Source organism: Jaculus jaculus, chromosome 9 (assembly GCF_020740685.1).
Source record: "Jaculus jaculus isolate mJacJac1 chromosome 9, mJacJac1.mat.Y.cur, whole genome shotgun sequence".
Lineage (NCBI taxonomy): Eukaryota > Metazoa > Chordata > Mammalia > Rodentia > Dipodidae > Jaculus > Jaculus jaculus.
This window is the reverse complement of record NC_059110.1, coordinates 114,922,905-114,938,249: the sequence shown is the minus strand read 5'-3', so window position 1 is coordinate 114,938,249 and position 15,345 is coordinate 114,922,905. Positions and strand designations below refer to the sequence as shown.

Here is a 15,345-nt window from a genome sequence, read left to right as displayed (position 1 = left end):
TGTGCATCTGGCTAACATGAGTGCTGGGGAATCGAACCTGGGTCCTTTGGCTTTGCAGGCAAATGCCTTAACTGCTAGGCCATCCCTCTGGCCTGTTTTTTTGTTTTTTTTTTTTTTTTTCTTTTCTTTGAGATCAGTCTTGTTTAGCCCAGGCTGACCTGGAATTTAGTATGTCGTCTCAGGCTAGCCTCAAACTCATGGCAGTCCTCCTACCTCTGCCTTGCAAGTGCTGGGATTAAAGGCGTGCAGTTGCAAGAGACCCTGACCTGCCTGCAAACACACACACATACATATTCACTCTTTCCCTCACTCTACTTTTCTTTCTCGTGCAAACAAACACTTTGAAATTCAAACTACCTCTGTTTCCCAACCCAGGCAGGCCCAGAACTCATGGGCTCAAGTGATCCTGTTACCTCAGTTTCCTGAGTAGCTGGGACTACAGTTTAAATGCTGGGAAGTCACATTCTTAGCTTTTGCTATTTGTTTTATTCCCTTCTTCAGGAAGATAATATTTAACTCTGAAATTCTGTTTTAAAGGTTTGAGTCACTAGAGTTGGATTAATAGGAAATAGAGAGAGAGAGACAGAGAAAGGGGCAGATAACCAGAGAATGGTTGTGCCAGAGTTCCTAGTCACTGCAAATGATCTCCAGGTGCACAAAGTGGCACATGCATCTGGAGTTCATTTGCAGTGGTAAGGTACCCTAGCACACCCATACTTCTCTCCTTTCCTCTCCCCTCCCCAACTTTTCTCTGCTCAAAAATAAATACATAAAAATATTTTTTAAAAACCAACCAACAAAACTGGTCATGGTAGCATATGCCTTTAATCCCTGCACTTGGGAGGCAGAGGTAGTAAGATTGCTATGAGTTCAAGGGCAGCCTGAGACTATGTAGTGAATTCCAGGTCAGCCTGGGCTAGAGTGAGACCCCACCTCAAAACAAGCAAAACAACAATAATAACAACAAAACCAACCAACAGAAGTTCTGAAATTCTAGTTTCTGTCTTGAATTTTAGCTCTTTATAGTTTCCAGAAAGGTGGTTTTTTTTTGGCTTGTGTATGTGTGGTATATGCACATTAAGTGCGCTTGTGACACTCCAAATACTCACCTGTGGTAGGAGGAGGAGCTAGCTATCTGGTAGCTTGGGGTGTCTGCTCCTCCGCTTTTCCACCTGGTCTTGTTTTGAGCTGGAGTCTCTTTACTGATCCTGGAGCTTGGGGCTAGGGGACTCCAGAGATTCTCTGGTCTTTACTCCCCTGCATAACTGGGGTTACAGGTACAGGTCACACCCAGCTGTGTATACATGGATTTGGAGCTTCAAACTGTGGCTCTCTCAGGCCCCCTCAGGCCTTTATGCTTGCATTGGAAGTGCACTTAACCAGTGAACCATCTTTCCAGCCCTTGAAATGTTTATTTGCAAGCAGAGAGAGAGAGAAGAGAGACAGAGAGAGTGGGCACACCAGGGCCTCTAGCCCCTGGAAATGGACTCCAGACACATGCACCACCTCGTGCATCTGGCTTACATGGGTACTGGGGAATTAAACCTGGGTCATTAGACTTCTTAGGCAAGCACTTTAGCCACTAAACCATCTCCAGCTCTGAAATGTATTTTTAAACTTAAAATATTAGATGAAGTGAATAGAACTATTTCTCTAACAAACAACTAGTTAATATATAGTAAACATGTCATGTTGTAGATTTCCCAAGTTTTTACATGCATTTAATGTTTTAGGCCTATCTGTTGGCTAAGCCTAGAAATTGGATGAGAAAAGCACTTAGACACTTAGTGATCATGAGAACATATTAGTATATGTGCACAGAAGGATAGAATTTTATAAAATACAAGCTTCTTCCCAAATGGCAGCAAGTGTCTTTGCACCCTGAATTACATGCGAAAGTAATGAGAGCAGAGACCTCAAAATCCTCCTGGTTCCAGAAAGCATCGTTCTCAGTGTCGGGGTCTAAGTGTGCCTCACTGATTTAATAAAACCATTTTCTGTTTTCTTTTGCAAAGCTGAATACTTCTCTTATCTGTATGTCTTGCCATTCATCTGAAGAACAGAGGCAAATTATAAAATCCAACATTTTCAGTTGCATTCTATGAGGTAGGTAAACACATTACAATTAATTGTTTAAAGTTTTGAACCGTAATTCAAATACCCCTCCCCCAAATATTGTCAATTTCCATATTTCTTTTTTAAATTTATTTATTGAAAAAGAGAGAGAGAGAGAGAGAAAGGAGATAGGCATAGAGAATGGGTATACCAGGGCCTCCTGCTGCTGCATCAGACTCTAGATGTACGCACCACTTTGTGCATCTGGCTTTTAGTGGGTACTGGGAAATTGAATGCGGGCTGTTAGGCTTTGCAAGCAAGCACCTTTAACCGCTGAGCCATCACTCCAGCCCTAGTTTCTCTATGTCTTGTTGCCAATATGGAGATGAGATGATGCTGTTGTCATGTTCTGCTTTTATTACTAAGCATGTAGTAATTTAGATAATTTGTATTGTGGGTGGATCCTTGTATATGAACTTGATTCTGGCTAAATTAAACATTTCTTTTAATCAAAATAGTGAATAGGCTTCCATGTGTCTAAGAAATCAAGTTTCAAGTATCTGTGTGAAACTTTCTGTGGGGGCAGTAGAAGAGATTGGCTGGGAATTGAGCTCAGGGCCTTGTGCATGCTAGGTAAACACTTTACCACTGAGCTACATCCCCAGTCATTTTATTTTGAGGTAGGGTCTTGCTGTGTAGGTCAAGCGCGTCTTTAATTTGTTACGTAGCCTAGGCTGCCCTTAAACTTCTGATCTTCCACCTGTGCCTCCCAAGTGCTGGAATTACAAGAGTATGCCATCTTGCCTGACAGCCTTTTTTTTTTTTTTTTTGGTTCTGGTGCAATGGCAGGGTTCACATTTGCTAAGCAAAACCTCTACCACTGAGCCACGTGGCACTGCATGAGTGCTAAATTTAAAGCAAGTCACCATAGGATGATAGAACCTAAATGTTTTTATAATGAGACTAGAAATTTCTGCTTCAAAAATCTCTCTTGGAAGCTGGTTGTGGTGTCGCATGCCTTTAATTCCAGCACTTTGGAGGTAGAAGTAGGAGGATCTCTGTGAGTTAGAGGCCAGCCAGAGACTACATAGTGAATTCCAGGTCAGCCTGGGCTAGAGTGAGATCCTACCTTGAAAAACAAAAATCTCTTTGGGGCTAGAGAGATATCCCAGCTGTTAAGTGTGTTTCCTGCAAAAACATGAGGTCTGAGGAGGCCTGAAGCCACCTGAGTTTGAATCTTCAGATCCCACTTAAATAGCTGGGTGTGGCCATGCATACCTGCAACTTTAGTCCCACAAAGGTAGGACTTGCCCAGGGTTGAGGAAACAAAAAAAATCCAACCAACCAACCAAACAAACAAAAACAAAACAAACAAACAAAAAAACCCCAGCAATATGCCGTAGCAGTAGTAAGAGACTCCAGCTCAAAATGGGAACAGTTATAAAAATGATGGAGCCAATGTACACCCTTCCTTCTGCTCCGTCTCTGCAGAACACCTCCTCTACCCCTCTGCCCTATGGTAAGTGCATGGGGCACTGCAAGGGCACATACTTGTGCATAGACCACACAATACACACACAAAAATAAAATCTGCTTTTAGGGTTGGAGAGACAGCTCAGGAGTTAAGGCACTTGCCTGTAAAGCCTAAGGACCTAGGTTCAATTCCCTAAGTGGCATATGCATTTGGAGTTCTGTTTACTGTTTAGAAGCCATGGCATGCCCATTCTCCCATGCTCTCCTTCTCTCTCCCACCCCCCTGTGTGCAAATAAATAAATATTTGTAAAGATCTGCTTGTAATTATATTTGGGCTTTTTAAATGTGTATTTTATGAATAATAAATGATAGTATAATTGACTGTGTTTATTTGAATCTGAGTAACTCTTCATTTGCAGATAATAAAATGCTATTTCTTCTACTTGCCTCTCTCATTAGAGTACAGCAACATGGACATAGCAAATCCGCCGACCTCCAAGTGTATCACCTACTGGAAAAGGAAAGTGAAATCTGAGTACATGCGACTCCGGCAGCTCAAACGGCTGCAGGCGAACATGGGTGCAAAGGTAAGAACAGTGTTCCCAAGTAAAAGGTCAGCTACGTGGATATTTCTCCAGTGTGGAAGGGTTGGGATTTTTCCTTTTCAATTCATATCAAATCTTTTTGTTTTGCTTATTTTGGTTTTTCATCTTGACTCCTAACAATCTTTTTTTTCTTGGCTTTGCTAGGCTCTCTATGTGGCAAATTTTGCAAAGGTTCAAGAAAAAAACCAAATCCTCAATGAAGAATGGAAGAAACTTCGTGTGCAACCTGTCCAGTCAATGAAGCCTGTGAGTGGGCATCCTTTTCTCAAAAAGGTACTTCCGGGTGCTCTTCCTGGGGCAGGAAATGTTTTCTATGTTTTGTGTCCTGTTAGAAAATGAAAGCTAGACATGGTGTCGATGAGAGGCAGAGGTAGGAGGGTTGCCATGAGTTCGAGGCCACTCTGAAACTGCAGAGTGAATTCCAGGTCAGCCTGGGCTAGAGTGAGACCCTACCTCGAAAAACCAAAAAGAAAGGGGGGGGGGGAGTACTCTAGCTTCTTAAAGAGGTAATATTTTTATATATTAGAATGACGGCTCAGTGGCTAAAGGAACTTCCTTATAAAACCTGATGGCCTGGGTTCAATTCCCCAGTACCCACAGAAAACCAGATGCATGGCTCATGCATCTGGAGTTTGTTTGCAGTGACATGAAGCCCTTGCACATCTATACTTGCTCTCTCTCAAAGAAATATATATATGTGAGCCAGGCATGGTGGCACATGCCTTTAATCCCAGCACTTGGGAGGCAGTGCTGTGACTTAAAGGTCAGTTTTGGACTGCAGAGTGAGTGTCAGGTCAGCCTGGGCAGGAGTGAGAATCTACTTAAAAAAAATTAATTAATTAACAAAATAAAATACAAAGCACAGAGAGTGTGATGCAATCAATAGTCTTTCCAAAGCAGGGCTCAGGAGGCAGAGGTAGGGGGATCGTCTTGAGTTTGAGGCCACCCTGAGACTGACCTGACCTGAAAAAAACAAAAAGAAAGGAAGGAAGGAAGGAAGGAAGGAAGGAAGGAAGGAAGGAAGGAAGGAAGGAAGGAAGGAAGGAAGGAAGGATTCAGTGGAGGGAAGATTTGGGAGGGGATTATACTCATTGTATGTTGTTTATATTTATGGAAGTTGTCAATAAAAGTGTTTTTTGTTTGTTTTCATTTTTTGAGGTAGGGTCTTACTTTAGCCCAGGCTGACCTGGAATTCGCTCTGTAGTCTCAGAGGGGCTTCGAACCCACAGTGATCCTCCTACCTCTGCCTCCCAAGTGCTGGGATTAAAGGCATGCATCACCACACTCAGCAATAAAAGATTTTTTTTAAACCCTAAATTTATTAGTCTGTAAGAATTACAGAAATGCTGGGATCTATAGCTCTCTATTTTAAAATTTTTATTGATTATTTATTTGCAAGGAGAGAAAGTAAGTATGGGCATATCAGTGCCTTCTGCCACTGCAAATGAACTCCAGACCCATGTACCACTTTGTGTATCTGGCTTTACATAGGTACTAGGAATTGAACCCTGGCTGTGAGGTTTTGCAAGCAAGCACCTTTAATTGCTGAGTCACCCCCCACAGCCCTATCTCTCATTTTTAAATATATATTTTGTTTTTATTTATATTTAATTTTTTAGAGAGAGAGGCAGACAGAAAGAATGAGAGCACAGGGACTGCAGCCACTGCAAAAGAACTTCAAATGCATGTGCCACCTAGGGTATCTGGTTTATATGGTTATTGGGGAATTGAACCTGGGTCCTTGGACTTCACAGGAAGGTACATTAACTGCTAAGCCATCTCTCCAGCCCCACTGTGTCTCTTTTTTTTTTTTTTTTTTTTGTGTGTGTGTCTTTTTTGAGATAGGCTCTTGCTATATAATCCAGGCTGTCCTTGAACCCATGGCAGTTCTCTGGCTTCAGACTTCTTAGTGCTAGGATTGCAGGCATGAGCCATTATACCAGATTTGTGACTAATCCTCTCTGATTTTTCCCCTCACTGTGTCACTGCTTGCTTTACAGTGTACCATAGAGAGCATTTTCCCAGGATTTGCAAGCCAGCATATGTTGATGAGGTCTTTGAACACTGTTGCATTGGTTCCAATCATGTATTCCTGGTCTCCTCTCCAGCAGAACTTCATGGTAAGGATTGAACGCACAGTGGAGGTTGTCTAAGCTGTGGAGTTATGGGGGAGCTTCTCTCAGGGTAAAGATGGTCAGCGTACTTAGCAAAATTTGGACAAACACGCAATAACATTATTGTAATTTACTGACTCAAATGCATACAAGTTGTTCTAACCCGCTAGATTTTTTTTATTAAATATTTTTATTTATTTATTGGCAAGCAGAGAGAGAAATGGAGAGAGAGAATGGGCACACCATGGCCTCTAGCCACAGCAAACTCCAGACATACACATACCTTGTGCATCTAGCTTTATGTGGGTACTGGGGATTTGAACCTGGGTCATTAGGCTTTGCAGGCAAGTGCCTTAACCGCTGAGTCATCTCTCCAGTCCCCATTAGACTTTGATGATCTCTAAAATGTGTTTCTGAGTTGATGTTTGTTCTATGTTTTGAATTAATGAGATAGGACAGGAGTCCAGTTTTCTTACTCCTTTAGTCCAACTTTGTGATACTGTTCACAGTTAAGTATGTGTAAGTCAAACCCTTGAAGCTTAAGCAGGTTGTCAGCTCTGTGTTGATGAAGCCATTCTTTCTGTTTCCTCTAATGACATGGTACAGTGACATCAACTTCTATAACAAAGGTACATGTGGATACACAGTCCTTACATCCAAGCATTTATTCTTAGCCTGCTGGGATGATTGTTCTGGTAACCAATCCTCTCTAACATGGCTGTCACTCATCATCTGCTTGGTGACAGGTACCAGTGCTGCTGAGTGGAATAGAGTATAGATTCGCAGAGAGGAGCCACCTCCTGGAGTAAAACTACAGAGAAAAAGAATTTTTGAAGTAGGGTCTCATTCTAGCCCAGGTTGACCTGGAATTCACTGTGTAGTCTCAGAGTGACTTTGTACTCATGGCAGTTCTCCTACCTCTGCCTCCCAAGTGCTGGGATTAAAGGCATGTGCCACCATACCTGGCTCTTTTTTTTTTTTCTTTCTTTCTTTCTTTCTTTTCTCGCGATAGGGTCTCATTCTAGCTCAGGCTGACCTGGAATTCACTCTGTAGTCTCAGGGTAGCCTTGAACTCATGGTGATATTCCTAACTCTGTCCCCTGAGTGCTGGGATTAAAGGTGTGTACCATCATGCCCTGCTCAAAGAAAAAAACAATTTTTTTTTGTTTTTTTGAGATAGGAAGAAAAAAGTTTAATTTTTGTTTGTTTGTTTTTTGAGGTAGGGTTTTGTTCTAGACCAGGCTGACCTGGAATTCACTATGTAGTCTCAGGGTGGCCTCGAACTCATGGCAATCCTCCTATCTCTGCCTCCCAAATGCTGGGATTAAAGGCATGCACCACCAATCCCGGCAAAGTTTTTTAATATTTTATTTATTTGTGAGAGAGGGAGAGAAAGAGGCAGACAGAGAATGAATGTGCCAGGGCCTCCAGACGCATGTGCCACCTGTGCATCTGGCTTACATGAATACTGAGGAATCTAACCTGGGTCCTCAGGCTTCCTAGGCAATTGCCTAAACCACTAAACCATCCAGCCCAGAAATTTTTTTTTAACTTTTATTTATTTGCATGTGTGTATTTGTGTGTCTGTATGCATGCATACACCAGAGTCTCTTGACACCACAAATGAATGTCTGTCTGGCTTCACATGGCCTGGGGAATTGAATTCAGTCTGGTAGGCTTTGCAAGCAGGCACAGTTAACTGATGAGCCACCTCTCCATCCCCCAGAGTAATTTATTTTTATTTATTTATTTATTTATTGAGGCAAAGCCTATATATAGTCCAGGCTGACCTGAAACTCACTCTGTAGCTTCAGGTTAGGCTCAAACTCACAGCAGTCCTCCTACCTCTGCCTCCCAAGTGTTGGGATTAAAGGTGTGAGCCACCATGCCTTGCCACTCCCAAAGTAATTTTATTTGATAGTTGGGGAGTTGAGAAGTACTGTGTTTGGGCCATGGCACAGCAGCACTTGGGAGGCTAAAGTACAAAGAGAACCTTGAGTTCAAGAACACCTTGAGGCTCCAGACTGAGTTCAGGTCAGTCTGGACTAGAATGAGACCCAGTCTCAAAAGAAAACAAAAAACAGCCGGGCATGGTGGTGTGCGCCTTTAATCTCAGCCCTCCGGAGGCAGAGGTAGGAAGATCGCCATGAGTTTAAGGCCACCCTGAGACTATATAGTCCAGGTCAGCCTGGGCTAGAGTAAAACCCTACTTCGAAATAAAACAAAAAACTGGTCATGGTGGCACACGCTTTTAATCCTAGGATTTGGGAGGTCAAGGTAGGAGGATCACTGTGTTCAAGGCCACCCTGAAACTACATGGTGAATTCCAGGTCAGCCTGGGCTAGAGTGAAACCCTACCTTGAAAAACAAAACAAAACAAACAGACAAAACCCTGCATTTGATTTCCAGCACCACATAAAACTAGGTGCACTCTCATAAGCCCAGCACCCAAGAAGTAGAGGCAAGAGGATCACAAGTCCAAGGTCACCCTCAACTATACAGCTCAAGGCCAGCCTTGCATAAATAAGATCCTATCTCCAAAAAAAAAAAAAAAATCCGTTTAAGGAAGGGTTTATTTCTGTTTACAGTGTAAGGCCACGGTCCGTCATGACAGTGAAGGCATGGTGGTAGAAGCATGAAGCAGAGCTGGTCACCTCTGGTTCCCAGTGAAGAAGCAGAGAGTGATGGGTACTAGTGCTCAGCCAGCTTCCCCCTTTTGATCCAGCCCAGGGCCCCAGCCTGTGGAATGGTGTCACTCACGGCTAAGATGGGTCTTCCCACCTCATTTTACCTAATCAAGATAATCCCTCACAGGCACGTCAAGGGGTTCATTTCCTATGGGATTCTAGACCCTGTCAAGTTGTCAGTCAACATAAATCATCACAATAGTTGATGTCAGCTAAACTGAATACTTTTCTCTCCTACGAGTAGCATTGCATCTTCCATTTAGGATTTTGTTGGCAAAATAAAATGTTCAGTCTTTAAAATGCAGGAAGTCTGTGACCAGGGGATTTTTTTTTTTTTTCAGGAGACTCAGAAGGGAAATAAATTAGTAAATTTCTAGCTCAGGGCTGGAGAGGTGGCTTAGCGGTTAGGCGCTTGCCTGTGAAGCCTAAGGACCCCGGTTCGAGACTCGGTTCCCCAGGTCCCACGTTAGCCAGATGCACAAGGGGGCGCACGCGTCTGGAGTTCGTTTGCAGAGGCTGGAAGCCCTGGCGTGCCCATTCTCTCTCTCTTCCTCTATCTGTCTTTCTCTCTGTGTCTGTTGCTCTCAAAGAAAGAAAGAAAGAAAGAAAGAAAGAAAGAAAGAAAGAAAGAACGAACGTTCTAGATTCTGGAGAGATGGTTTAGCGGTTAAAAGCAAAGCCTGAGGGCCCAGGTTTAGTTCTCCAACACTCACATAAAGCCAGATGCACAGCATGGCACATGCATTTGAAGTTCATTGACAGAGACAAGAGGCGCTGGTGTGACATTCTCATTCATTCTCTCTCTCTCTCTCCTTGCAAATAATAAAAATAAAGAAAAAAAAATTTCTAGCTCAGCAAAGGTTCCATTGAATAGGAATGGAAGATGGAAAAGTGGCCCATGCAATGAATCACATGTGGTTTTATTTCAGGTTGAAGATGAGACGGTTTTGTGCAATATTCCATACATGGGAGATGAGGTGAAAGAAGAAGATGAAACCTTCATTGAGGAGCTGATCAATAACTACGATGGGAAAGTCCACGGCGAGGAAGGTAGCAGGCTGGGCTCTGTGGGAAGAAGCTTTGTTAGAGAAATGTCTCATCTTTACAAGATCATTAGCTCTGCCAAGGACACACTGAAGAATATTTCAGGTGTGCCAGGGCCTCTAGCGACTGCAAATGAACTCCAGATGCATGCACCACTTTGTGCATCTGGCTTTACGTGGGTGCTGGGGAATCAAACTCAAGTCATTAGGATTTGCAGGCATGCACCTTCACTGCTAAACCATCTCTCCAGCCCTAAAAAATATGTTTTTTTTTTAAAAGAACAAAAATGAATATAATGTCTGTCACACTACCTTAATTCAAGTATCCTCTGATCTCTCAGAAATTGGCTTAAATGTCCTTATTTCCCCAAACAAAGCATTTGGACGTAGTTGGAACTTGAGAAAAGGTAGAAGAAAGAAACGATGCTGGCCTGGTGGTACAGGCCTGTAATCCCAGGTAAGCTGGATGGCCCCAAGTTCAAGGCCTGCTTGGGCAGCAGAGTGAACCTGGGCAACCTAGTGAGCCCTTGTTTCAGAATAAAGAAGAGAAAAATGTCTGGGGATGTAACTCAGTGGTAGAGGGCTTCCATAACATGCATGAATCCCTGGGTTTAATCCTCACTACGGATTTGAAAAGCAAAAAAATCTTCTAGACTAGGGTTGGCACTGCTGCATGGGATGTTCAGTTGAAGGGGGAAAAAAAAAGAATAGGAAGAGGAGGAGAGATTAGCCAGCCTAATTACAAACCCCACCTATTCTGACAATTGTAAACTTGAGTGTGATACTGTTCAAATACATTATTTATCCACAGCACCACCTAGCGTTCAAAGACATACTGTGAAGAACTGGCATAACCTCATAATGTATGATTATCACAGTTGAGGGAAGTCACTATTGATTCATCAGCAGCAAAACCAGTTGAGGTTTTACTCTATTATTCTTTCTCTACCTTGCTTGTGATTGATGGCACACTTTTTTGAAATTAGTGTATTGTTGATGTGAGTCTGCAGATGTGAAATATTCCAAGAATAAGGCCTAAAGCTGAGCGTGGTGGCACATACCAATAATCCCAGCACCCTTAAGTGTGAAGCCAGCCTGGGCCATAGAGTCTGTTCCAGGTTAGCCTAGGCTACAGTGAGACCCTGCCTCAAAAAAAAAAAAATGAGTAAATAAGCTGGGCCTGGTACACGCCTTTAAACCTAGGGGCAGTTGTTTGAGCCAATCACGTATTTGTAAATTTGATTGTCCATATGAAGACGTGCATTTGTTACCACCCTGGACCTCAGGAACATGGGTGTAAGGGACCCTGCCTAGGAGGATAACGGCGTGTGAAGTTACTGCTGCTCAGCCTTCTAATCCTTGTGTTGCAGAGATGATCCCCGGATCTGTCCTCATTAGTGATGCTGTGTTTCTGGAGTTGGTGGATGCCCTGAATCAGTACTCAGATGAGGAGGAGGAAGGGCACAACGACACTGCAGACGGAAAGCCCGAGGACAGCAAAGAAGACCTGCCCGTAACCAGGAAAAGGAAACGACTTGCTATGGAAGGTGCAGAGCATTGCTTCCCTATTCCACTTAAAATTGACGGGGATGGGAAGGAAGGGAACACTGGAAAGATGTATTGTTTGTTAAAGGCCACTCCTGCTTCTCATTGGTCACTAAAAAAACAAAAGAGGACAAGGCATGGTGATGCACTCCTTTAATCCCAGCACTAGGAAGGCAGAAGTAGGAGTGCTGTGAATTCGAGGTTACCCTGAGACTACATAATGAATTCCAGGTCAGCCTGGACTAGAGCAAGGCTGTACCTTGAAAAACCAATAAATAAATAAATAAATTTTGAGCATATTTTTTATTTATTTGCAAGCAGAGAAAGAAAGAGGAGAGACAGAGAGATAAAGAATGGGTGCACCAGGGCCTCCAGCCTCTGAAAATGGACTCCTGATGCTTGCACCACTATGAATCTGGCCTTATATGGGTACTGAGGAATTAGACTCATGGCATTAGGCTTTGTAGGCAAGTGTCTTAGCCACTGAGCCATCTCTCTTGAGCCCAATAAATAAAAATATTTTAGAAAAATAGTTCCATCAGCCAGGCATGGTGGCGCACGCCTTTAATCCCAGCACTTGGGAGGGAGAGGCAGGAGGCCACCCTGAGACTCCATAGTGAATTCCAGGTCAGCCTCCTAGGCAGGGTCCCTTAGACCCATGTTCCCGAGGTCCAGGGTGGGACCTTGGAAAACCAAAGGGGGAAAAACTAGTTCCACCAGATGTCTGTATATATAGCTCAGTGGTATTGCACTTGCCTTAACATGTGTAAGGTGCTGGGTTCCATCCCCAGTGTCGCAAAACAAAAAAGTTCCTGTCTTCATCACATTCTAATTGGCAGATGGAAAATTTATTTCCATGAACCTTGAGCTCTATGAAACAGGTCCAGTGTGTGTCAGCCTTGTTCTTTAACGTCAGCATTACAATAGGATAATTCTCTCTTCAGCTCTCATGAGAGCTCTCCCTAGCTCCTAGCAGGGACCATGGGCTTTATAACAAATACGAAGACAGTCATTGTTTAGGTTAACAAAGCAGCACTAAATCACAGTGCTGTGACGAAGGGAAGAAGGTCACCCACGTTTGTGGTCAGAGTCTGATGACAACACAGGTCTGTCACCCCTTCCAATTCCAGGCAACAAGAAGACTTCCAAGAAACAGTTCCCGAATGACATGATCTTCAGTGCCATTGCCTCCATGTTCCCTGAGAATGGTGTCCCAGATGACATGAAGGAGAGGTAGGGAAAGCTGTCCCACTGGGACCATGCAGAGTGTTCTTTGGTTAATAAAACCCCTGTTGACGGTAAGTGCATTATAACTTGCCTGCACTTCCGGTTATTTCATGCTTGCTTACCTATAAATGCCCCTGCCACGTTAAGGGTTGGAGGTGCTATCTTTTTTTTTTTTTTTTTTGAGGTAGGGTCTCACTCTAGCCTAGGGTGACCTTGAACTCATGGTGATCCTCCTACCTCTGCCTCCCGAGTGCTGGGATTAAAGACGTGTGCCACCATGCCCAGCTGGGCTCTCTTTTGAGTAAGTGGGCAGAAAACTTTCACTCTGCCGATCCTTCTGGATAGTTCTACCAGCATTATATTTATGATGTTTTCCTCTCTCTTACTTTCATACCTAAGCTCAGCCCAGAAAAATTACAGATCTGTACACACTTAGTCATACACCATTTCCTCACCTACAGGTCATAGAAACCATGCCCGGATGGCTGTCAGGGCTCCTTCCCCCTTGTCGCGGCAGAGACATTCCTTCTCTCTTTCTCTCACGCAGGTACCGGGAGCTGACAGAGATGTCGGACCCCAATGCGCTTCCCCCGCAGTGCACGCCCAACATCGACGGCCCCCATGCCAAGTCTGTGCAGCGGGAGCAGTCTCTGCACTCCTTCCACACGCTCTTCTGCCGGCGCTGCTTCAAATACGACTGTTTCCTTCACCGTGAGTGGGGCTGCTCGGTTTGGCAGGCTCTCCTCTTCCTCACCCACCATCATTCCTCTCCCCTTAGTTCTGCATTATCGTGTGGTATTCCCAGGCCCTGTTGTTTGATAGGGCTGTTTTCATTTGTTTGGGTATAAGTGCAGTGTGGTTTAGATGGGTGGACATCCTAATCAGTAGCATAATTGTCCCTTGGTACTGCCTAGCTTTCCAAGGATTGTGTTGGTATTAGAATGGCTAAATTTTGTTTTTTATTTAAGAGTGAGAGAGAATAGGTACACCAGGGCCTCTAGCTACTGCAAACAATCTCTAGACTTGTGTGCTACCATGTGTATGTATCTGGTTTTGAACCTGGGTCCTCAGCCTTTGCAGGCAAATGCCTTAACCAATAAGCTATCTCTCCAACACAATTTTGTGTATGTTAATAGTGACTTTTTATATGAAATTCTAATTCCTACAATAGCCTCCACCTTAGCTTTCTTCCTCCCTCTCTTGCCAAGTAGATTGACCAGTGGAAACAATGTTTGCTTTCCAGCTTTTCATGCCACCCCTAATGTATATAAACGCAAGAACAAAGAAATCAAGATTGAGCCAGAACCCTGTGGCACAGACTGCTTCCTCCTGCTGGTAGGTTCTTAAAGCCATCTTGGCATTGTTGGCTGTGTTTAAAATTGAGCAGGAAATGGTCCTTAGACTTCCTGCCTCTGGGAACAAGTCATGTGAGCCAGAACACAGCACTCCAAGGACCTTAAAGAGCTTCCCAGATACTGTATCAACTAAAAGTTTTTCTGCTAGAGCAGTGGAGCAAGATTTGAGGTGTTCGGTTATAAATACCATCTGCTTAGTTGTCTGACATAGGTTTGAGTGTGCAGCCGTATTGTTCTATTTGTTTATGTCAGCAGTGGAGTACTTGTCTAACATGTCCAGGACTATGCACTTGACCCCCAGCACCACACACACACACACACACACACACACACACACACACACACACAGGAGAAAAAAGAAGAGGAGGAGGAGCTGATAGTGGAGTGGGGAGGTGTATGCACCATTTTCATTTCTCTCTGTAAATAAATACGACCATAGAGGAACACTTGAGAGCACTAATGTCCTGTTGTTACCAACCTTATAGACAACTCACACGGCCATGTGAAGTGTCCTGCAATTTACCAGGAACAAGTTAGCTGTATTACCACGTGAGGTCTGGCTACTGACCTCTTTTATTCAGCAGCTAGCATCCTGCGAAGATAGAGGGTACCTGAGGACTCCATACAGGAGAACTCGGGGACACACAGGTCTTTTGTGGAGGTGGAAGCATCTACATAGCCTGTCCAGCTCGGCACCAGCCTTGCACCCCATCTGCGCTGCTCTGGAGCGTCAGCGCAGAGCTGCCAGCTTGGAGCTGCCCACAGTGGAGCTGACAGATCCAGTTGCTGGGGTGGACTGCATCAAAACGCTTTAAGCATTATGTCCAGAATCAGTCTGTCTCCATTATTGGCCCAACTTGGGATTGGGGTGGTTTGCCAGACAACATTTGTATTGAGTGGCACATGCTTGGCCTGGAGTCCTGTTCACATTCCGTCAGCTGGTGTATAGATTAAAGGACTCCTGGGTGGTACCCCTTTTAGAAACAAACGTATTATAAGAAGAAATCCAAACCCAACAAGCAGTACTCTCCCAACCTGAAGGAGGATGTGGGAATGCTAATCCCCAGACTCCTAGGTCATACCAACTGGAACCACAGGTAACCTAATCATGGTCCAAATGGCAGTGTGAGCTCCAAGTGAAGTAGATTGAAGGCTCCCAGGATACACTACAGTGTAACTAACCCAGACTGAAGTCTTCCCACTCCCTCATGGGCTCTCAACCAGTGTCAACCATGGGATC

The 15,345-nt window shown here is 44.0% G+C and overlaps 1 protein-coding gene across 3 annotated transcripts in view; it reads left to right on the top strand.

Moving 5' to 3' along the window:
• Ezh1 (enhancer of zeste 1 polycomb repressive complex 2 subunit) overlaps positions 1 to 15,345 on the top strand; it is a 58,219-nt gene that overhangs the window by 19,297 nt on the left and 23,577 nt on the right. For 2 of the 3 annotated variants that reach the window (XM_045158610.1, XM_045158609.1), the window contains exons 2-10: positions 2,016 to 2,106; positions 3,989 to 4,116; positions 4,279 to 4,407; positions 6,135 to 6,254; positions 9,865 to 9,985; positions 11,349 to 11,525; positions 12,654 to 12,756; positions 13,298 to 13,461; positions 13,994 to 14,085. In XM_045158610.1, the coding sequence (XP_045014545.1) occupies positions 4,000 to 4,116; positions 4,279 to 4,407; positions 6,135 to 6,254; positions 9,865 to 9,985; positions 11,349 to 11,525; positions 12,654 to 12,756; positions 13,298 to 13,461; positions 13,994 to 14,085 (1,023 nt within the window). In that variant the 5' untranslated portion in view covers positions 2,016 to 2,106; positions 3,989 to 3,999. The remainder of the gene's footprint in view (positions 1 to 2,015; positions 2,107 to 3,988; positions 4,117 to 4,278; positions 4,408 to 6,134; positions 6,255 to 9,864; positions 9,986 to 11,348; positions 11,526 to 12,653; positions 12,757 to 13,297; positions 13,462 to 13,993; positions 14,086 to 15,345) is intronic. The other variant, XM_045158611.1, reaches the window with a different exon arrangement.